Source organism: Canis lupus, chromosome 28 (genome assembly GCF_011100685.1).
Source record: "Canis lupus familiaris isolate Mischka breed German Shepherd chromosome 28, alternate assembly UU_Cfam_GSD_1.0, whole genome shotgun sequence".
NCBI classification, from domain to species: domain Eukaryota; kingdom Metazoa; phylum Chordata; class Mammalia; order Carnivora; family Canidae; genus Canis; species Canis lupus.
In genome coordinates, this window is record NC_049249.1 from 1003816 (window position 1) to 1027735 (window position 23920).

Consider the following 23920-nt stretch of genomic DNA (forward strand, 5'->3'; position numbering starts at 1 on the left):
ATTATAATGACATCTGTGAGCAGAACCAAGGCTCCAGTGGCCTGCAGGTGCTCTCTTGAGCAGGGCTTGTTCTCATGCTTGAGGATCATAGAGCCTGTGTGTCTATAGGATTTCCCAGCCCAGGTGGGAAATCCACCCCAGATGTATCCTTTCATTGCAGGAGACATGACTGTCCAGTGCCACTACTACACTCACTACTCCTCGGCCATCATTGTCGCCTCCTACCTGGTCCGGATGCCACCCTATACCCAGGCCTTCTGCTCTCTGCAGGTGAGCTCCCCCCCCTCCCACACACACACAACTTTATCTCACAGACTAAGAGCTAGGCTTGGATGAAGCAGGGATCTCCCTGCTAGAAATCCAATCTTCAGCTAGGGATTCCCACTTGATGCTGACTCCAGGGTTCTAGGTGGTCCAGCTGAGGCAGGCTGTCATTGTCAGTGACCTGCGGTGACCTGCGTGTCTGCCCAACAGTGTTGCAAAAAGACTCTAAAAATAAGGAATAAAAGATATGGGGGGGGGGGGAGGGAATACTTAACATAAATAGGTTTTAGTGGAAAAGGAAAAGCAGAAAGCTTGAGGACTTCCTTGAAGATAGGTGGTCGGAAATTGGAAAAATAAACACAGAGAAGGAAGAGTGACAAGAATATCACTTGCGACGTCAGAACAGAGACAGCTACCCTAAGTACAAGGTGAAAGGCTTAAAAGGACAAAATATTTGAATAAGGAATAGCTGAACCAGAGAAAGAAACTAACCAGCTTACCTACCCATAAAGCAATAGACCACTCATCATGCCAGTGTAGGGTTGCCAGATTTCACAAAACACAGGATGCCCAGGTAAATTTGAATCTCAGATAAACAGTGAATTTTTTTATACTAAGAAATTATTTGTTGTTCATCTAAAATTCAAGTATAGCTGGGCCCCGTTGTGTTTTACCTGGCAGCCCTACCCAGTGTGAAGTGAGCAAGTCTGGCTCTGAGTGGGTGGTGCTGTGGAAGGCACGTGGGGTTGCTGGGATAGAGTCCTTTGCAGGCAGGCTAGAAGTTAATTTTCTCTCTTTTCTTTCCGACCTTATCACTGGGCTCCTGCTTCCCAGGTTGTCCCAGGGGCATAGCTTTTGACTGGGGAGAGCCACTGGGCAACCCAGCTGCAACCAGCTGGCTCAGTCAGCCCCAAAGTGAGTGCAGCACACAGCCCAAGAGTAGGGTCTGACCTGCTCCAGGCCTCACAAGTGTCCTGCGGAGAGGAAGGCATAAGCTATGGCGGGCAACAGGCCATGAATATGCACAGACTTACTCTGATAGCGAAGTACATCAAACGGAACATATGAGCGTTCCAGGAGTTGTGGGTTCTGGTCTGACCTCACCAACAAGGCCACACTTGTGGTCAGATGACCTTGCCCCTGAAAGACCAAAGGCCGCATCAGCACTAAATCCAATTCCTGAGCCCTAGGCAGGAATGGGTAGACAAGGTCAAAGTGATTTCTCCAACTAGGAACAAACTCCCTCCTGTCTTCTGTGTCTTGGCATAGTGTTCTCCATCCTTAAAGGCATGGATTGTCTAGACATTGTATAAACTCCTCTCCATGGAAATTCATCACTCAAAAATAATAAGTGTGCTTCCCCTGAGCCTTTCTCAGGCAACAAGCATTTTAAGTAAGTTTGGTTTGGAGAACAAATGGTCCCAGAGCTATAGCCCGTGCCAGGAATCCCATCCAGATGTTGCTCATTAATCCACAAGAAGTGACGATCACAGTGGATGATGATGGTGGTGCATTCCATTCCGTTAAGGCATTCCCTCCAGGCAGTTCTGGATGCTTTAATCGCTCTCTTTTGTCCCTTGGGTCCCGTGCTCTAAAGCCCCATCTCTACCTGTTACTAAAGGTCCTCTCACATGGACAAGAGGCAGAGTGGAATCGAAATGGCACCAGCTATGAGATTTATATGCCAGCTCTGCTACTTCACAGATAACAGAATCTTCTGCAAGTTATATTATCTCTGGAAGTGAGGGTTAATTATACACAACTCTCTGAGCTGTTGAGATTAGATGAGGAAATGTGGGTAAAGCCTGTAGGTCAGGGCTGGGCACTGCATAGGTGATCAATCATTGTTACCTTCCTTCTTCTCCCTGCAATCAGCCAGATCAAATCTGAGTAAGCCTGAACTTCAAGCTGGTCCCCTCTGGGCTAAGCTAATTCAAGACAGTCTGGACTGTATAGAAGCATTCCAGGATGGCATTAGCCAGATGAAACGGGTGTGCCGCAATTCCATGAAGATATTGGGTTAAGGCCACTCTGAAGTTAGTCACAACTAGTTTGAGCTTTTTTTAAGCTAGTTTGATCCACTGGTGACCTCACCAAACTGGTTTGAGATGCTCTAAACCAGTGCAAAATGGCCAGAACCCATTTTATCTGCTTTTGGATGGTATACATGTAGTTACATTAGCTTCAGCCCTTTGGCTCCATATTGAAGTCCGATGTGATTCCTGGTTTCCCTGGCTCAAATCTATCTGTGGCATGTTGGCCCATCTGAGTTGAAATCATTTAGGCTCCCCATGTGTGCTACTTCTAACTGCCTCTTCTAGTGGGCCATAAGAAAAACCCACTATCTTCTGCTTTTTCCTTAGACTAAAAGATGAGTTTGAGCTTCCAAGGGCATGGGCAAAAGGCTGGGGGGAATACACCTGATCTCCTTTGGGAGTCCTGGGGCCTTCACAGACCTCCTGAGGAATGTTCTGCCATCTTCCTCGAGTCAGGCTCTTTCCTCTATTCCACCCTGCCATCTAGGGAGCAGGTTCATTTCTTCTTAAGAGACCTTTGCTTCACCCCTGTGTGGTGACAAGGAAAGGATCCTCACCATATTCTCAACAGACTAGACTTCCATTCCCCAGCATGGACCACGGGATAAGGAAGAGTAAGAAAGGTGGAAAAGGTATAGAATCCAGACATGAGCCCTTCTGATTTTATTCTTTAAAGATTTTATTTACTTATTTTAGAGGGAGAGCACAAGCGGCAGGGGAGGAGTGACAGAGAGGGAGAAGCAGATTCCACCACTGAGCAGGGAGCCGGATGTGGGGCTCCATCCCAGGACCCTGTGGTCATGACCTGAGTCAAAGGCAGATGCTTAACCGACTGGCCACCCAGGCACCCCCTTCTTGTTTTATTTATCTGGAGAGCAGGGAACTGAGAATGTCAGGTGTCTCCAGGCCAGGTGTGCCTGCAAGAGTCAGTGTAGCAAAAGGCATGCTTCCCTGTTTTGCATGAAGTAAACTGCCTCTTGCCTGTTAGTGTGAATAAGCCCGAGGGACTTGCTTGCTCGGTTCAGTGGCTCGCGGCGCCAGTGCCTCTGGTGCGGAGAGCTGGGTCTATGCGGCTCGCAGTGTGGCCCAGTGCGGGGGGAGGGGGAGGGACACAGTGTTGCTGGGCGCTGCGGCCTGTCCCCTGAGCGGGGTGTGGACAGAGGGCACACCTCTCACACACCAGCTGGGATTGCCGTGTGGCCCCTCCCATCCCTGGCCGTGAGGTGTGCTTTATTTCCCCTTCACGTTGCATCTTCTGAACTCTGAGCTGCTCTTGGAATCGGCACGTTCCTCTGAGGTTTCTGTGTTTGATCTTCCGCCTCAAACCCGTCTTACAAGGATAGACCGTCACAACCCAGAAGAGATGGCACGGCCCGGGCGACCGGGGCAGGTGACGTGCCACAGGCAGCGTGACGAGATGCAGGCCGGAGGCCTGAGACCACGGTGCGCCGGAGCGGGGCCCCCAGCCCTCCCCTGGCCAGCGCGCGGGGCCTCCCGGGCAGGGCCAGGCAGCGGCGCCCCGGAGAGGGCACAGGAGGGCACAGCGGCCGTGCGAGGGACACCTACAGGCCGTGTGGCCGCAGTCACGGCCGGGCGGGGGCGGCTGTCAGCGGCAGTGCGGAGGGTGTTCCCAACCTCCCGGGCCCGGCGGCTGGTCGGCGGGGAAGACTAACGTGCGCTAACCGCAGAGTGGAGATCGGGGCTCCTGGCGGCTCCCGGGTGCCGGGCTGCAGATCCAGGTCCAGGGCCCGAAGCTGTGCCCAAACAAAGGCTTAATTAGCATCATGCCGCCTGGAGGAGGAGCATTAGAAAAGAATCCTGTAGGGATCCCTGGGTGGCGCAGCGGTTTGGCGCCTGCCTTTGGCCTGGGGCACGATCCTGGAGACCCAGGATCGAATCCCACGTTGGGCTCCCTGCATGGAGCCTGCTTCTCCCTCTACCTGTGTCTCTGCCTCTCTGTCTCTCTCTGTGTAACTATCATGAATAAATAAATAAAATCTTAAAAAAAAAAAAAAAAAAAAAAAGAAAAGAAAAGAATCCTGTAGTGGAGGCAGGCAGGCCCGGAACGAAGTCCTGGCCTTAGAACCTTCTAATTGCTAGTGTTGAAGAGCCGAGTCTCCGAGTCTCCGAGTCTCCATTCCTCCTCCTTTAACATAACCCCTGCCTCAGTAGGAGGTAAAGATGAGGTGAGGTGCCCCAGGAAGGCCCTGCGGCTGGTTTCCAAGCACCCTGGTAAGTCTACCATCCTCCCATACGAGTAGGCAGCAGGCTTTTCAAAATCCCCCTGCGTTTTGTTTGTTGAGGGAAGCGCCACATCCTAAAGGGGGACAGCTAATGGCTTCTTTGGGGTCAGCCCACCCTCCAATGAGAGCAAGACTCACAAGGCAGCCCCGCTGGTACACGGGGCCCCCAAATGCGCTATGGGGCTGACAGCTCAGCTTCCTGATGGGATGTTAAGAGTCTGGCATTTTCTGAGGAAGCCTGCAGACTCCCCCACTGCACACGCTGGCCCCTTCATGTCTTTGGTGGTGGTGGTGTCTCAAAATTGCCCTGAGGATGCACTTGCTCTTTCCCTTCTGCCCCTGTCCCAGGACCCCACCCCTCCTCCCTTCCCCCCATATCTTATCTTCTGCTCCCAATAACTTTTCAGTTCTTTTTCCTTTCCTTCTCTTTCTTTTTTTTTTTTTTTAAGATTTATTTATTTATGATAGGCATAGAGAGATAGAGAGAGGCAGAGACACAGGAGGAGGAGGGAGAAGCAGGCTCCATGCTGGGAGCCCGACGCGGGACTCGATCCCGGGACTCCAGGATCGCGCCCTGGGCCAAAGGCAGGCGCCAAACCACTGTGCCACCCAGGGATCCCCTCCTTGTCTTCTTATGAGCCCCTGGTTACCTTCCCCACACACACTGAGGTTGGGACCTAAGCCAAGGATTGTTCCTTGATGTCTAGCCTGCAAAGGGCAAGCGGAGTCGGGGTGGGGCTCTTGGGGCACCTCTTCCTGTGTGCACCTGGCACTGCAGGAGGTACCTCACACGCAGGTGCACACACATGCACACTCACAGGCTCACACACATTTCTACACCCACAACGGTCACCCCGGAACATAGGTGCACATGGATATCATGGCCCTGCACACAGTGAGTAGTGCCTTTAATACATAGCATCCTTTTAAGACCGATTCCAGTTTTAATAGATGTACTATGATCGTGTACTTTCTTCTAATCTGAACTCCCGTCTGTGTCCAACGGAAGTCCTTATTGGCCATTTCTCTCTATTATTTTTGTTTTCAATTTTGATTCATCTCTTAGCAAAATTCTACACCTCCGTAAAGGATTTTAATTGAGGGAGGATACCTAGGCTCATATTGTTTCTGAGCCCTTAGACATTCAGAATATCTTTCTGGCGTCTTCATGGAGTGATTGTCAATTGGGCATAAAATCCAAAGCCTTACCTCTTGCCTCAGAAACCTCCGGCCTTGGCTGCCTTGTCTTCTAGCTCTTATAATATCACATGGGAAAAGTCTTCTGCTGACAAGAGGTTGTTCCTTCGTGATAATAATAATCTTACTATTATCTTTTCAGCATGTTGGGTATGCATAGGATTCATTGTTCTTGATATTCAAGAATATCTGCAAAATAGATTTAGGAGCAAATCTTGACTTAGTAATTCTCCCTGATTGTTTGGTTTCCATCTGGTCTCTAGACTTAATTTTGTTGCGGTTTTATTTTATTTTGGTTTGGACTTTCCTTATGGTGGTGCTCTGTGGACCCTCCTTGTGTCTCCCTGTCTCACTCCTTCTCTCCCTTCCTTTTCTCTGTCTTCTATTCCTTTTCCCCTTCCTTCCTTTCCTGAGAATCCAGTCCTGGCTGAGACTCACTGCTGGTAGCCCCCAGAGTCTGTGTCCACCCACAGACTTACAGTATAAGCAACAAAGCAGCTCCTCTTTTTCTTCTAGGGAACTTGGCATTTCTTTTGTATTGCAGAGGTGAGAAAACCCATTAATTTTGAAACAAATGTATGCAAATACATTTATTAATATAGGAAATAGGAAAATCGGTTATTGCTTCCTTTATAAATAATACAGGCTTAAGTTTTAAAGATATTACTTTTGCTAAAATGCATTAGACAGCTGTGAAAAAAATAACATTTTTCTTTGTGGTAATATCTTTAACCAGATTTGTAGCACTAACAATATTTCCTATGTATATATTATTTTTATTTAATACAGGTAATCTTTTTATTACCAAATCATATTGTTTCTCAGGAGATTACCATCAGCACTCATAAAAGCTGCAAAAGGAATCCAGGAGGACGAGAAGGCATCAATCTCTTGCAGACGTAAGGCTCCGGCTGCAGATTAAATATGCAAAGCTCTTAATATGTTTCAATGAGCCACTTGTTAGGTGCAGATTTATTTAAAAACACTCTCACCCTATTTTGTTTCCATTTCAATTTAAATCTGATGGTGGGCATCATCCCCTAATTTCAACCCAAGAGCAAAGTGACCTTGGAGAAAAGCCCCATCCTTAAATTGCCAGGGTACTGTGTTCCGTTGCAACCCCACGGGCAACTGGCTTTCTCAGTGTCCCTGTCCGTGTGCAGAGGACGATCCAGGGACCTCACTGGATCCTCAAATCTGACTCAGAAAACTGACCAACCCACCAAGATGTCCAAATGTGGCTTGCCTCAGGTGTGCATCAGGTTCTGCCTTCACAGAAAGGGCTGAGACCCCCTTGCCCCACATGTAGGAGATCATGTGGTCCCCAGCCCTGGGGATTCCCCCAGTAAGCTGGGGCAAGGGGGTCTCAGCTCTTTCTGTGAAAGACAAAGAAAGCATGCTCTTTGGAGTAGCATCCATGGGATTGACCTGGTTCTGCCATCCACTGCTTTGATAGCCTTGGGAAAACCAATATATTCTGAGGATATTCAGTTTTCTGGTGTGCAGAATGGAAGTACAGTTCCCTCCTGACACATCTGCTGTGAGGATTAAGAGCTGACATCTCTGTGTAAAGTGCCTGACATAGGGTAGACTTGACAAGAGAAGGCTGTGCCCCTTCTTCACCCTTCATCCCCCGCCTCAGGGGCCCCAATGCAGAGGAGGGCATTGTTATTCTGGTATCTACCCACTTGTTCTCGGGCCACAAAAACTCTGCAGAAATTGGCAGAAGGAGGACAAGTTCTGATAGAACAAAGGCCCAGCCCTGATGGGGATAAGTGAACTATCCAATCCTAGGGCGGTGTTTTTGGGGTGTCCCTAAACTTAAGTAGACCCAAAGCCCAGTTTCAGAAACTCATTCTTGAAGTCCTTCTGCCCCCAGCATCCTCATTCTTCCAACCGGACCTTTCTTCCTCCTCTCAACCCACAAGGTCACCTGATAAAGAGTGTGGCATCAACTAAAGAGATTTGATGATTCAGATGAGAGGAGCAGGCAATCCAAGGAAAGAATTTGCTTTAAGTCTTACATGGTCCGATCCAAGCTGCCGAGCTTGGGATACATCAGGCCACCTGTGGAAATGGGCCTTGGAACCAGGGCTGGCTGTGGAGAGTGTGCAGACGTCATGTCTTCATGAACCAGCTTCATGTCTCTGCGTGGCTGGTGTGCCTCCAGATCTTTGTCCTCAAACCTGTTCTGTCTTGTTAGGCTGCTCTGTTAGATATCAGCAGCACCCTGACCTAGCCTGCTTTCTTCCGCTTCTGTTCCTGGCCTTGGCCTTGCCTCTGCTCAGAACACTCTGACTTCTTCTCTGTCACCAGGCTTGCAGATTCATCAGGGGCCCACTTCTCCAGGAAGCTTGCCCTGATTCCACATGGAATGGCTGACCCACCCTCTGTCCTGTAGTGGGCTCTTTGTATCCTGCCTGTGCCTGATTCAGAGTGGCCCCTTCACAAACACGGGGAATTGGTCAGATGAATGGCTGTGCTTTTCCTGTCTGTGATCTGAACCTAGATTTCTGAAATGGAGAATAAACAGTGCCTCTGGGGGAGCCTCAGTGCCAGGGTCCAGAGAATGGTTGAATGAACAGATTCATAAAAAAGCCATGGCACGTGTGTGTGGAGTGGCAAACGAACATGTGTGGGAGTGAATGGAAAGAAAGCTTTAATGGTGGAACCCATGCCTCAGTGGCTATGGATGAGAGGAGACCACACAGGCAGTGCCTGCACATCTTTCTCACCACATGTAAGTGATCACATCAGCCCCCTTTTCTCTCAGGGAGGAAGCTTTGATGTGGCAGACAGAATGTTCCACAGTGTGAAGAACACATGGGAGTCGGCCTCCAGAGACAACATGAGTGATGTCAGGGAGCTGACTCCAGAGTTCTTTTACCTGCCTGAGTTTCTAATCAACTGCAACGGCGTGGAGTTTGGTGAGTGGAGGCCAGGGTGTAGCCAGGGAGGGCTGGGCAGTACATGGGTCACTCCTCTGAAGCTCATTGGTAATGACTAACTTTATCAATAACTTTGCTGGGCAATTAAATGAAAAGGCCCTTCACTAAACCAGCATGGTCATTGTGAGGTCTCCCCTTGATGGCAGCACTCAAGGATGAGGTGGGAGCCAAGGAAAGACACTAGGCCCTGGGCTGCCAGGATGGCTCTGAGCCACAGACCCACCTGACACCCTTCCTGTGAGGGTCTCCAGGGTCTCAGTCTTCAGTGAGAAGCCCTGCTAACAACCAGGTCTGGCCCTGCCTTCCTGAATGACATTGGGTAAGCCCCTACCCTTCTGTGTCCCCATTTTTCTCCATGGCCCGCAAATGGGTTAACCTGGACTCTGGGAGCTGGACCCAGAGAAGCCGGGTCTGCTGGGAGAGTTTGCTAGCTGGAGGGCATCTAAAGGTGGTTGTATGGGGATACTGGCTCCTCCTCGTCTTTCCTGTGCTTCAGGCCCCATCCCACGATGAACCATGCCTTCTCATTAGTTTGGAATAGGAACAAACATTTCAGGAAGCCCAGTGAACAGGTCCCCTGGTGACTGTGTGTGTACATTGGGAGCCTCTGCAACAAACATCAGGGTGACTGATGGAAGGGGATGTGTGGTCAGAGCCTGAGGCAGGGTGTGGGCAACTCTCCCCTCAGAGGACAAGAGATAAGATCACTCACCCTGTAGAGGGTGCTTATGAACTGTCACCAGCACACACCTGTGCACCGGAGCTCTCCTCCCTCAGGGCTCTCCTTCCTCCAAAAGACATACAGGGTTATGCACCTTGAGCCAAAGCCAGGTGTGGGTGCAGGGGAGCACAGTTGAGCACAGGTGAGATCTGGCCACCACCCAGGCATTCACCTCTTCTGCTGTGGTTTGCAGCCAGAATACCTGTGGAGCATTTAAAACAGGCCCCGGCCCATGCTCACACTCAGCAAGCTTGATCCATGGAACTTGGTGGCCTGGGCAGTGTTCAGGTTCTTGGATGCCTCACGTGCATCAAGAGACCCCAACCAACATGAAGGGTGTTTCCCACCAGATGCGGTGAGACCCATGAAAGCAGTGAGACTGGGGTGGAAGCCGGCCTGGGCTGAGGGCAGTGCTCTGGGGACAGCACCACTCCTGCCCTGGAAATCGGTGGGGGCTCCTGCAGACAGGGACAGGAACTAAGTTGCAGAGATGACACACGTGCCAAGGACCAAGGATCCTCAGTCATCCTGGAACAAGAGGTTATTGAGCACCTGCTGTATGCAGAAACCTTTGTAGGCTTTGGGAATTTAGGTGGACCGCTTGGAACCGATTGTCCTGAAGACATTTACATTCTGTGCAGGGACAGGGACAGAGGGAAGGGATAGAAAATACAAACAGATAAATAAGTGAAAGATTGTCTGATGCTGAGAATTGTTATGAAGAAAGAAGGTAGGAAAATGGTTTAAGAGGGACTCCCAACATCCCTGTGTTATTCTGGTCTCCAGGAAGGAGCATCTGAGTTGGTGACAGGTGAGCTGAGACTAGACGGTAAGAAAAGCCACATCAGACACAAACCTGTAGGCCAGAGGAAGGAGGCGAAGGTTTTACTCTAGTTGTACCATGAAGGCTCTGGAGGGTTTAAGCAAGACTATAACTAATGTTTATTGGGCAACCATCCTATGCCTGGAGTTTTTCTAAGCACATTATGCTTATTTCTCTTTTAATCCTTCCACCATTAATCCATAAGCCAGTAATGAAAGCTGCCAATACAGCAGCCCGGGGGGGGGGGGGGGGGGGTATTACTGCAGCGGTAAGGGGGTGCCAATACTGCAGCTCCTACAGGTAGGAGAAGTGAATCCCTAAGAGATTAAGCAACATGCCCAAGGTTACGTGGCTAATGGGTAGGAGAGAGACTTGGGCTTGGATCCAGACTCCTCTTTCTAATGTCTGCAGAAGCTGCCTCTAAAAACCTTGCTATCCTCACTTTAAAAATGGAGATAAAATGCATAAATTATAGAGTTAAATGAAGATTCAATAAGATGTGTGCCAAACACCTAACATAGTGCCCTGGCATAGAGTTAGATGCTCAAAATACAATAGCTTTTACTGTTAGTGTGATTATCTCCTTACTGCTCTAGCCCTGGGTGGAAAGCCCCCAGATGAAAAGGCATAGAATAGTAGGGAAGAAGAAAGACAACAAACAATGACCACAGTACTGGCGTTTTATAGGACTTGTGAATCAAGTACAAACCTGCCTGGGAAGCAGGGAGGGCCTTGTAGAAGGTCAAAGGCTTATAGACCAAGTAGGAATATTCTAGGCAGATGAGAGGGTGGGAGGCCACCAGACAGAAGATGCAGGAAGCAGTGAGGCCTGTGCAGGACACAGCTCTTAGCCTGATCTGCATGGAATTAGAAGTCTTAGACAGCATGGGGTTATACCCCCACACTCCTAGCCCAGTTTGGGCTCTCATTTACTCAAAGCTCTGCTGTTTCTCCCCTCACTCAGGCTGTATGCAGGATGGGACAGCACTGGGCGACGTGCAACTCCCTCCCTGGGCTGATGGGGACCCACGGAAATTCATCAGCCTGCATAGACAGGTGAGTTGACTAAGGTCATGCCCAAGGCCCTGGCATCCTGAATGGAGACCACAGTATCTTCTCAATCTCCACGGAGGCTTTCTGTGCAAGCAGAGGGCTAGTGGCAAGCACTTCTGAGGCTTTTATGTCTAGAGAGCCCAGAGAAGGTGCTAGGCTTCATGCTCCAGGTTAACAGGAAAAATCTCGGGTTCTGGGCTCTTTCAAGAGTTCCATGCCTTATGTCCTTGTGCCAGTTTGTTGTGGGAATTACTAGAGGGGGCACATTCACATTCTTTTTGAATGCTCTGGAGGACAAGTTAGTGTCTTTAGCTGGTCCTATAGGCAGTTGAGCCCTGGGCCATACTGCTCAGTATAGCTCAGAGAGAAGCTAGAGGCCCTGAGCCACTCCTATGGGCCAAAGGATGTGCCAGGCATAGGGAAGACTTGGCTTACTAACCAGAGAGGGTGATGTGGTAGGGGCCATTTGGATCAAATATATGCATTAGCTCAAACCATGAAAATAGGTGCAATTTCATTTGTCATCAGGGAAACATAAAAAACCACGTGAGATGATGTTACATATTTATAAGAGTGGCTAAAATTTTAAATATTGACAAAACCAAGAGTAAGCAAGAATATGGAGCAGTCAGAATTCATTACACATTGTTGATAGGAAAAACAAAATGGTACAGCCACTTTGGAAAAAAATTTAGTAATTTCTTATGAAGTTGAAGATGCATTTGCCTTATCACCTGGCAATTCCATTTGTCTATATTGACCCAAGAGAAATGAAGACATGTCCACGGAAAAGCATGCACATAAATATGCATTATTTTTATTCATGCTAATCAAAAACTGAAAACAACCCAAATGTCCAGCTACTGGTAATGGATAAACAAATGATACATCCACATAGTGGAATACTACTTAGCAATAATAAGAAGCAGTTTACTGATACATGTAGTGATAGGAATTAATCTCAAAATCATATCTTAAGCAACAGAAGCCAAACCCAAAGCTCCATACTGTGGGATTCTACTTATGTGACATTCGGGGAAAGGTGAAAGTATGCAGATTGAAGGTAGATCAGTAGTCACTGGAGTAGGGGATGATGGAAAAGTAATACAAGAGAACATTTTGAGTTGATGTAAATGTCATATCTCAGTTATGATGATACTTACATGATCACATGCATCTGTCAGTACACACTGAACTGTACATTTAAAAAGGGTGAAATTTATTGTATGTAAATTGTACCTAAGCAGAAAAAAAATCTAGGGTGGGCCTGAGTAGCAACAAAGCTGTACTTTTTCCTCTGTCCTTATCCCTTGGCAAGGAGAAAATTCTTCCTTGGTTTATCCTTGCCTCTGGAAATTTAGTAATGGTAGTCATCTCTCCCACAATCCAATGGTCTTGAGTAGTTGGACCAGACATGAAATTGACCTCAGGTGGCAGCAACCCTCTGCCAATGTGTTCTCAGAAAAGTTCTTGGCTTGGGGCGAGTGAGAAGATTCACTACACAGGCCTGACTGCAGATGCCAATGGTCTAGTGGGGAGGCAGCTTGATTAAATAACCACACAAATAACAGGGAAATTATAACTGCACAAAATGCCACAAAGGAGAGATATTTATTCAGTGTCATCAGATATAGGTTAGAGGTGTGGCCCAGGGGAACTGGGTGATGACAATAGTGGGGAGACCTCTTTTGGTAAAGATTAGGTTGGAGTGGGTTAGGATGTTAATGATCAATGTCAGTGAAAATATCAGAGTAGGAACCTCTGGACATACTCTACTCCATAAAAGCAATAAGAATAATGGCAAAGATTGTCATGAAAAACTTTTCAGAACTCTGGAAATTAACTAGAGGCTTGGAAAAATCAAGGGTGTATTCCTTTGAGAAAAATGACTGAATCTCTGAAATAATAGCAAGCTTTGTAGTGTTTTAACTTACACCATTCTCATTTCTCCTCTTTAGTGCCATAGTAGCTTAAAAAACCAACAGCCCACAATAACAGTGAAAACCAACAGCCTACCAGTCATTGGAGGGGGAAGAATGGGGTTGGGGCTCCTTCAAAGTCTCATACCCAGAGAACTGTTATTATTTGACCTGTTAATGGTTCCCTGAAAGGCCCCACCAGCAAGGCTATCTTTATATGATCTCAAAGATGGCAGAGTACAAAAGACTTTTCTTCAGTGATATTTGTGAAAAAATAAACCAGAGACAACTGTTTAACACCGTGGCTGCCAGAGGTAGTGGATATAATTGGCCAAACAATAGACTAACCAAAAAGCCTAAATGGAAAAACTAGGGAATGAGATATTTGTTAGGAGGCTTGAAACGATTTCAAAATATCCCTGGGATCTAGGATACACATATCTGTAGGATTGCTTTCACGTACAAGGCTGTGTTTATGCTCCTAAGGTCCTAAGATTCACTTCTGGCTGACATTGAGGCTCTGTGCAAGCAAGATATGAGGTAAAGGCAGAGTTTTTACCAGGCAGCTGCTACCTGGCTGAACATTGAAGCCATGCACGCAAAGCCCCTCCCTGGGCAAAGACTGGAATACTAACTGGTTCTAGGCATTTAAAGAAATCTTCATCCAATCATAAGAAGACCATTAAGCTAACAAAGCAGAGATTTCAGTGACCACATACAACAAAAAAATACAGACTCTGTAGAACTGGTTCAGTAAAGTAACTAAATAAAAAAACAATAAGCAACAGTAACAACAACAACAAACCCTGGGGTAAGAGAAAAATCTGATTTCCAGAGTTGGCATATCATATTATCTAAAATGTCTGGTTTTCCACAAAAGTTATGAGACATGTAAAGGAAAAAGAGTACAGCTCATACAGAGGGGGGAAAATGCTGTCAATAGAAATATCCCTGTGGAACCCTAAACTTCGGACTTACTAGACAAGACTAAACCAGATATCATAAATAGGTTCAAAGCATTAAATAAAACTATGTGTAAAGGCCTAAAGGAAAGTATGACAATGAGAAAATATAAATAAAGAAATAGAAATTATGCAAAGAAATCAAATAGAAATTGTGGAGCCGAGAAGTACAGTAACTGAGATGAAAAATTCACTAGAAGGGATCAATAGCAGGCAAAGAATCAACAAACTTGGAAGACAAGTCAATTGAGATTACCCAGTCTGGGAAACAGGAAGAAATAAGTGAAGAGAAATGAGCAGAATCTAGGCATCTATAGAACACCATCAAACAGTAACATATACAAATTGGAAGTACCAAAGTTTCCAAAGTAGGAGAGAAAGGGGCAGAAATAATATTTGAAGAAATAATGTTCAAAAACATTCCAATTTTGATGCCAAGCATTAATTTATACATACAAGACATTCAATAAATTCCAAGTAGGGTAAATTCAAAGAGATCTATACTTAGACACATCATAAACTGTCAAAAAGGAAAGTCAAAAGAAGAATCTTAAAAGCAACAAAAGCAACTCATCACTTACAAGGTGTCTTTAATAAGGTTAACGGTTAATATTTCATTAGAAACCACAGAAGTGGGCAGCCCCGGGTGGCTCAGCGGTTTAGCGCCGCCTGCGGCCCAGGGCCTGATCCTGGAGACCCGGGATCGAATCCCATGTCAGGCTCCCTGCATGGAGCCTGCTTCTCCCTCTGCCTGTGTCTCTGCCTCTCTCTCCTCTCTGTATTCTCATGAATAAATAAATAAAATCTTAAAAAATCAATCAATCAATCAATCAATCAATCAATCTTAAAAAAAAGAAGAAACCATAGAGGTAAGAAAGCAGTGGTATGAAATATTCAGAGTGCTGAGAGACTATCAGCCAAGAATTTTATAGCCAGCAAAACTATTCTTCAAAACTGAGGAAATAAAGACATTTCCAGACAAATAAAACTAAAAGAATTTATCATTAGGAGACCTGCCCTTTAAGAAACACAAAGGGAGGGCAGCCCCGGTGGTGCAGCGGTTTAGCGCCGCCTGCAGCCCAGGGTGTGATCCTGGGGACCCAGGATCGAGTCCCGGGTCAGGCTTCCAGCACAGAGCCTGCTTCTCCCCCTCTGCCTGTGTCTCTGCCTCTCTTTCTCTCTCTCTGAATAAATAAATAAATAAATATTTAAAAAAAAAGAAAAGAAACACAAAGGGAGTTCTTCATGCTAAAATAGAAGATAATAACTCAAGTCCACACGAAGAAATAAAGGAGGTAAGTAATAAGAAGGAAACAGAAATGATAAGGATTAGTAACAAAAATCCTGCTTGTGAAGGAGAGAACAAAGACAGAGAGTAGTACCTGGAGGAGATGGAAGGTTAAGGAAATGCTAAGATTTTCTTTTTTTATTTTAATAAGTAAGTTTAAAAAGTAATGGGAAAGAGAGGGTGAATATACAAGGAAAGGAATAATATATTCTTGAGAAAACAAGAGAATTTGGGATCTAAACTACAGGTAGAGGGCTAGCTTTAGATAAAAGGTTGGGCAGATTCTGGCATTAAATAGGAGGAGGAGAGGTCAGGGGATTGCAGATGAAAGTTCGTTTATATATGTTGTCAGAAAGATATGGAAGTTTCCAACTGGTGGCTCTATTTTTCTGTGCAAAGTGGGAGGTGTGGCCAATGGCTGAAAGTAGACAGTCAGAGAGGGTCAGAGGTAAGGAGAGAGAAAGAAATGTGAACTAGTTATCTCCAGTGATAATGTACGACTTGACCAGAGAAACATTCTGAAGTTTTCTGGGAGTGCTCTAGGTCCATTTGAAATTGGTGACTCAGAATTATAGGATAATCAGTGTGGCCCCTTATGTGATGTTTTATGTGAGACATACTATATTTGAGTTGTTTCAGCGCGCTGTGAAAAGACAGTATACACAATTTGATAGCATAAAAAGATGTATTAAGTGGAGTATTATTGAAATGATATACCACAAAGTCTAAGCTGCATCAAGATGTGGCTGAAAATAGGTGAGTGTCGATAGATTGCAAAGAAGTAAAAGGGTGAGGGGCCTAGAAGTTTTGACAAGGTAGAAGAATAGCCTCAGAGAGTAGTTAAATAACCAGCAAGGTGAGGATGTGGCTTTCACCAATGGAGATGTTTGAAGGAGAGATTCTGAAGTTGGAGTACTTATGGATGCTGACATGAGTTAAGGTGTGTCTGCGGGAGTAGGTAGCTTTAGGTGGAGACAGGCAAAATCATTGGAGAAGTAGCACTTAAGGAACTGAGAGGTGAAATATTGCAATCACTGAGGATGATGGCAGATCTTGGAGATGAAAGGAAGTCATGGCCAGGACTCACCATGTTTGATGAATGAGAAAAAAAAGTTGGTAGATGGCAGCATTGTGGATGAGGAGGGGGGCTAGAGTTAAATTCCATGAACTACAGAGGAGCAAAGTATTGTTCTTTTAGCAAGAAGGTAGAGGAACAATGGTCTGGAGGTGGCAGTGAGGACCAAGGAAGATACCAACACCACCTCTAGGCCCTAAGACATGGCATGTAACCCAGCAAGTAGCCACCACTGGGGGCTCAGGAGAGAGCCAGGCTTCATCTAAAGAAAGGAGGTAGAAAAGATACTCTAGAAGAGCTTAAAGATATGGGCTATGTGTTGGTAATAAGAGTAGAAAAAATGCCTGGAGGGAGGGTCAGATGTCCTGGCCTATGGTCTTCCCTGATATATGACCATTCTGCTATTGCAGTCACCAGCAAGTGCTTTAATAAAAACATTAACAGAAGGCTCTTAGCTGTGCTCCAGGCCAGATAGTAGGCTTGGAAAAACCATGCCTTTCATCACAACTCTTGTGGCATTACCCAGATGTGGCTTCTTGAAGCCACTTTGGCCGTATGCCTCAAAAAAACTAATGTGGCATAGATGACCTGACTTCTATAGGCCCATGTCCTCCCAGAGGATCAGTGAGTGGTGCTTCGACAATCCCAAATGTATGTTTTTGAGTCTCAGAACACAGTCCTGAAGTTGGGCTCTGCTTAGTAGAAACAGGTGCCGTTTCTCAGGTGAACTGGCATATTCCAAACCCTGGCCCACATTTTCTCTTGCTCATGGGTGGCAACTGTTGGGACATTTTGCCAACCTGGGTACCCTAATCTGAGCTGGTGTAATTCAACTGGCCTGTATCCATGAAGGATGGAGCATGCTTGGCTCCTCTGCTACCCTTCTTTCTGTCTCCTGATAGATGTCACCTTTAGTTGGAGGCAGATATTACTTGCTTACAATGGGAGCTGTGTTCCTGAGTGGGGTGAGGTTTAGATGTCACGTGGAAACTTTAAGCTCAGAGTAAGTCTCCATGGCTGAGTCTGGAAATTCTCCTGTCCTCCTTCCTTGGAGACAGCAGCCTGCACGTGGGCAGAATGTTCCTCAAGGTCATCATAGACTTACCCCTTAGGTGTGCAGATGAAATACTCTTGTCCATTGCGTACTCTGGACTGAACATAAGTGCCCCAGTAAAGAAGCTCACATTCCTGGGGACAGTGCTGCACCTCAAAGGTAGATTCTACCCTTTTCCTTTAAGAGATCACTAAGAAAGGGCCTCACAGCCAATATGTCAATAATTTCTAGGTACTTGGGTACAGTGAGATGTGCTTAGTAAGGTTGGATAGCCCCGAAGGGATTCTGAGGCCTGGGAGTTGGGGACTGAGATAGTAGGTTCAAAAACATACCTGAACCTGCCCCAGGAGTGGAGCAATTATATCTATCAGCAGAAGATGGTGTTAATGGGAAGAGATAACACACATAAACCCCAAGCCAGTGCCTGGCACCTAGTAGGTGTGCAGTGTAGTCAGTGTAGCTAACTTTACATGGAGCTCATTGCGCACCAGGCATGAACACAGACCATACCTCACATATCTCCACAAAGAAGGTATAATTATTTTCCCTAACTTGTAGGTAAAGAAGATGAAGGAACTGGGGAACAGAGATGTTAAGGAGCGTCCATGGTAGTGCTGGAGTCCAGCCTGCTCCAGAATGGGTTCTCCTAACTCCTACACTTAGTCTCAACCACCTGAATCTCTGATCAGAATCAGCTCTCCCTTTTTCTTATTTTGATCTCAACAGGACCCCAACACCTTATTTTCAGTCTTCCGTTTAGATATGGAAGACACAAATCTTCTGAACCTCCTGGTTATAGCACAGAGTGAATGAGCTAGGGTGATGGGAGCAGTCAGATCTGTTTTCCCACTAGCTGGAGACAGGAATTAGATGGTCATTAGGTGGCCGATATGTTCTGCTCACTTAGTGCTCATCAAGCTGAGTGCAATATCACATCTTCCCTGTGCAGAGCCAGCATCCTGATACGTGTGCCCCCTCCTGATCTGTGAAGAGGGCTCACAAGTCTAAGAGAGGCCTTCATTTTTCATGATCTTTGGGTTTTGGTTCCAGGCTCTGGAAAGTGACTTTGTCAGTGCCAACCTCCACCACTGGATCGACCTCATTTTTGGGTACAAGCAGCAGGGGTCAGCGGCGGTGGAAGCTGTTAATACCTTCCACCCCTACTTCTACGGTGACAAAATGGACCTCAGCAGCATCAGTGACCCCTTAATCAGGAGCACCATCCTGGGGTTTGTCAGCAACTTTGGACAGGTACCCAAACAGGTACAGCATCCATGTTCTTGGTCTTGCTTTCTCAAAAGAGTGTGTGAACTGTGAGCTTGAGAGTGAGAGTGAGGACATTTTCTCCCGGATAGAAACAAAAGGGAACTGAGGAGGGGTAATAGTCTCCCTACACCCCTCAACATCAGGGCTTACCCTTCTGTTACCATCCGATGTTGATGAGGGTGATGACGTCATTAATGATAATGATGAGGACTACATTCCCCTGTGATACATGTGACAGACACTACAGTAAATCCACAGGATTTAATTCTTTATATGTGTGTCTACTCTGGGGAGTTGTTGTAAAGAGCCAACGCATGGAGACATCAAGTGCTTGGAAGTGTCTGCAGTATGATGGGCACTCCACAAATATCACTTACTAGTATGCCTCCCTCATTGAATCCCCTCATAAGCTCTGGGTATAGGGATTATTTTTTTTTTATAGATCAGGAAGCTGAGGCTCAGAGAGGCTGAATAGGTAACTCGCCTGCAATTGCACTTTAGCAGATGGCAGAGGTAGAGCTCTAGCCCCATCTGGCTGGCCCCAAAGCCTATGTCATATCAGCAGAGGTGGGAGAGGATCTAAGTTCTGCCCCCGGGGCTCCTGGTGAAATTGATGGGGGTCCCACGTGGGCCTTTTGCTCCACTGGCTCCATCCTGCATCAGGATAGTCATGTAGCGATGTGAGTCTAGGTGTTTGTGTATGACATCCTGGTGAATGGTGTGCAAGGAGGAGCACTTATTTGACTGATCTCAGCTGTGTTGACCCTGGAACTTTGGTTCAGTGTGGAGAGGTTTTATTCCTAAGGACAGCCATCTGGGCTACTAGCATGACCACATGGGCTGGGATCTCAGCCAAAAGCAGTCAGGAGCCATGCTGGGAAATGAATGCGTAAGCCCAGCCAATTTCAGGGCCATCTTGGGCAGCAGTAACCATGAGGCTTGGATGGGCTCATCTTACAATGCAAAACTAGTAACATCTTTTCTACCTGGTCTTATGTGACATGCTCTGGGTTTGCTCAGCTCCCAGGGGAGGAGAATGTGAGAAATGCCTAGGGGTGACTTGGAGAATGGACATCCAAAGTGTGGGTTTGGCCAGGGAAGGCTTTGAAGAAAAGATTGAATTTCAGAAAGGAAGTTTGGGCAGCCTAATAGTTTCATTTCTTTAAGAAATGAAATAATACAGATAAAGCAATTAAATAATTCAAAATAGTAGTTGCCCCCACCCAATTGTGTCCTGGGTGATATACTCACAGTCCATGTCCATGAGCAAAAATATTGTCACATCAGTGTGCTTGCAGAGTGCACACAATTTTAGATTCTGATTTTCTTTGGTGATGTATCATATGAGCTTTTAAAAAAATATTTCTTTTCTTAAAAAAGATTTTATTTATTCACGAGAGACACAGAGAGAGAGGCAGAGACACAGGCAGAGGGAGAAGCAGGCTCCATGCAGGGAGCCCGATGTGGGACTCGATTCTGGAATTCTGGGATCACACCCCAAAGGCAGACGTCAACCACTAAGCCACCCAGACATCCCTACAAAAAATATTTCTAAGTAATTATCAGAATGAGAATTCCTCCAGTGATCCCTACCTAGAGGCAGGATTAAAATACTTCAGGACCGTGCATTGTGCTGTCAAGGGGCTGTGTGTGCTGAACCTGTGTCAGGCTCCCAGCCTGTGGTTCTTTAGTCATTCTTCTGTGTGAGGAGGGACATTCTTTATTAAATGCTCATTTAAAAATAACCTTTCTGATTTCTGTTTGCATTGCTCATCCACCCAGCTTTCCTAGTAGTCCAGTGTCTGACTAAGAGCTGTTCATGGAGCCTCGGCTGCTGTGACCCTTCCCCCACCCCCGCTCCACCAGCTGCCTCACCTCTGCCACTGTGCCCAGCTGGGGCCAGCTCTCACCCCTCCTTTGTGGCACCCAGTGGATGTTTCCATCCAGGAGCGGAGGCATGGGCCTGATGGCTGGAAAAAACAGCCTAGGTGGGGAGAGGAGAGGATGGAGAGCTGTGGCAGCAGCAAGGTTCTGCCAGCAGCATAGCCTTGCACTTCATGTTTTGCCTGGTTATGCAAAAAGTTTGGCATTAGGGACAGTTTGACAGCAGAGATCTAAGAAAAATGAAAATAAGAAAGGCCACTAATGGGGTTTGTAAGGGAAAGGGGAAAAATAGGAGAAATAGCTCAAGCAAATGGAGGGAGATGTGTGATCTGGAGTGTGAAGAGGGTCATCCTGACCCCATGGTATGAGCTGCAGCTTGGCCAGGGCCCAGGAGCTCCTCAATGAGGTCCCCGGCAGCATGGGGAAGATGACGGTTTGGCAGCCAGGGGGGCTACCTGTGCCAGTGGCCCTCTATGAGCTGGAGAAAGCGGCTGCCCCGCTGAGCCCCAAGCCTCTTATCGGCAACAGCTGAGGGTTGCAACTGATTGTTCTGTTGATGCTGAACTCAGGAGCGAGCCCAGCTGGGGCAGCAAATTGGGGCACAGGTGCCGCTGTGACTTACATGAGGGAGACTCCTCCTCTGCCTTCTGTCCTTTTTTTAAAAAAAAAAAAATTTATTTATTTATTTATTCATTCATTCATTCATTCATTCATTCATTCATTCATTCATTCATTCGAGACAGAGAGAGAGAGGCAGAGACACAGGCAGAGGGAGAAGCAGGCTCCATGCAAGGAGCCCAACATGGACTCGATCCCAGGTCCCCAGGATAACACCCTGGGCTGCAGGTGGCGCTAAAGCTCTGCCTTCTGTCCTTGACGACTTATGTGGTCTGCATCTGTCCCCTGTTTTTCCAGCTTTTTACGAAACCCCATCCAGCCAGGACCGTTGCAGGCAAGCCTTCACCTGGAAAGGATGCTGTCGTGCCAGCGAGCCTGCCCAGCCACCCGCAGCCCTTTTTCTACAACCTGCAGGCGCTGAAGCCATCCCAGGTCACAGTCAAAGGTGACTACCTGGTCTGCTTTCTTTGGCACCCTGTCAGAGTTGTCCCTTCAGTGACCCTTGTTCTTTGGGAGGTTCATGGGTACAGATCCTTCAGGGTCTTGGGGTCTGATTTTGGATGGCTGTGTCTCTGGTCACAGCAGGAATCTGGGGAGGCCTCTGCCCTGGAAGGATCCAGAACTACCTGTGTTAGATCAAGGCAGACTCACTTGTCTGTCTAAGACACACATTCCTCTCTTTCCTTCACATATGTGTGGACACACACATCTCTCTTTTTCTTTCTTTCTCTTTCTTTATCTGGCACACACACACCCCTGCTCACCTCCAAAGCCAAGTGGGGGAGTCCGAGATTTCCCGAGGGAGGATCACAACCTCTGCTCCTCAGTACCCACAGCCACTGGTGCCCCCGATCACTTAGGCAGACCTACAGTCCCTAGTCAAGAGCATCTGTTCTGGGGCAGACAACCCTGTGGGAGTTCCAGCCCCACTGCTTCCTCAAGAAACTGTGTGTGTGAACTCTGAGGTCTGTGCCACCTGTGGGCTGCACTGCTTTTGAGAAATCCCACTACATGGGGTGACATTCTGGAGTCACATAAAGACATTCCGGGTTTGGGGTTTGGTGGTGGGTCCCTTTTCTCCCTTCGCATCCAAGAACGGTGCCTTTGGCGCACCCAGCCCTGCTAGATAAGGTGCCTGAGAGAGGCAGGAAGGGAAGAGCCCCCCAAGGCTCCTGTGGCTTTGTGCCATCTGCCCAGATAGCCTCAGCCACTCCTCCTCCAGCATCAGCCCATAGAGACACCGAAGACATGCACGGCTACATGCAAGCTTCATGTGTGTGCTAAAGCAGAGGAGGACCCAAGGGCCAGGGGACCCAGCTAAGGACCAGGGTCTAACATGGCCCCTGGAGTGAGGCCCCAAAGTGAGGTGCCTCGACAAGCAAGCAGCTCCAGCCCAGGCTTGTGCTTTGCCAGTCTGGGTCACCGGGCCATGGCTCTTCTCTGGGCCCAGTGAGTGTTGGGGGTGTTCTCCATTGACTGTAAGTAAGCTCAACTATACTAACTGGGGAGTAGATATGTACCTCTTCTCTCTAGGTTCAGAATCCCCCAAGGGAGCCATTGGCCACATTGTCCCTACCGAGAAGACCATCCTGGCCGTGGAGAAGAACAAGGTGCTGCTGCCTCCTCTCTGGAACAGAACCTTCAGCTGGGGCTTTGATGACTTCAGCTGCTGCCTGGGGAACTATGGCTCTGACAAGGTGGGTGGCTTGGGGCACGGGGACAGGCACGGGATGCAGGGCAGGCAAGGGACCTTGGCCTCCATCTGTTGGGGCAGATACAGCCAGGAGATGGGTGAGTCCAAGGCAGGCACAGCTGCCCACACCCCACTGCCTCCATGTGGCTGTGCCCCCTGCCTGGGAGGGAGAGGGTTTGTGTGGCTAGGCTTAGGGCCCTCATGGGCCAAGCCTCCGATCTGTTCTCTAAGGAGCAGAGCTTGCAGGTTCCCGGGACATGCTGTCACCTCACAGCAATCTCTGCCACTGACAGGTCCCTCAGCTGCATGAAGACCACTCAGATTCTTGCTCAACCTGGGTGGGAAGTCCTAGGGTTCCTCTGGCCCTGGTCCTGCCTCAGAGTCAGAGGACAGTCCCTGAGGATTCAGCCGGTGCCAGAAGCGAGTCATCTGGTCACTTTTTCTCAACCCTTGACTTAGGCCATCCAGTGGCCTCACTTCTTGCTGTGGCCCTGGCAGCCTCTGAGGATCCCTTCCCAGCCCCCCTCCCTTCCCACCCTAATTCCCACCCATCAATCACATGGCATGAACTCCCTGCCCACAAGCTCTCGCTCCCCACCCCCAGCCTTTCCTACCCCTTCCTGAGGCAGCCAGAGACCAGTCCCAGATGGTACCCCCTCCTGAAAGCTGTCTCTGACCTCCTCAGGCTGAGTCGGCCTCCCAGGGCTCACTGTGTTCACAAGGACTTTTCATAATGTCCCCAAAACTTCCAGCTCACTTGTCTCTCCCCACTCCTTAGAGTGTGAGATCTATGGGAACGGGCTTGGCCTCCATCTGTTGAGGCAGAGACAGCCAGGAGATTGGCGATTTTGTCACCTGAGCCAGCTCCTAAACAAG

General features: G+C 47.7%; 1 protein-coding gene across 9 annotated transcripts in view; it reads left to right on the top strand.

The window, feature by feature from the left end:
• WDFY4 (WDFY family member 4) overlaps positions 1 to 23920 on the top strand; it is a 286497-nt gene that overhangs the window by 248116 nt on the left and 14461 nt on the right. For 5 of the 9 annotated variants that reach the window (XM_038578027.1, XM_038578025.1, XM_038578026.1 and 2 more), the window contains 6 exons: positions 161 to 270; positions 8514 to 8667; positions 11197 to 11288; positions 18634 to 18846; positions 21649 to 21796; positions 22864 to 23048. In XM_038578027.1, the coding sequence (XP_038433955.1) occupies positions 161 to 270; positions 8514 to 8667; positions 11197 to 11288; positions 18634 to 18846; positions 21649 to 21796; positions 22864 to 23048 (902 nt within the window). Of the gene's footprint in view, positions 1 to 160; positions 271 to 6529; positions 6640 to 8513; positions 8668 to 11196; positions 11289 to 18633; positions 18847 to 21648; positions 21797 to 22863; positions 23049 to 23920 lie in introns of those variants that run through there. The other 4 variants (XM_038578028.1, XR_005380346.1, XR_005380347.1 and 1 more) reach the window with 4 other exon arrangements.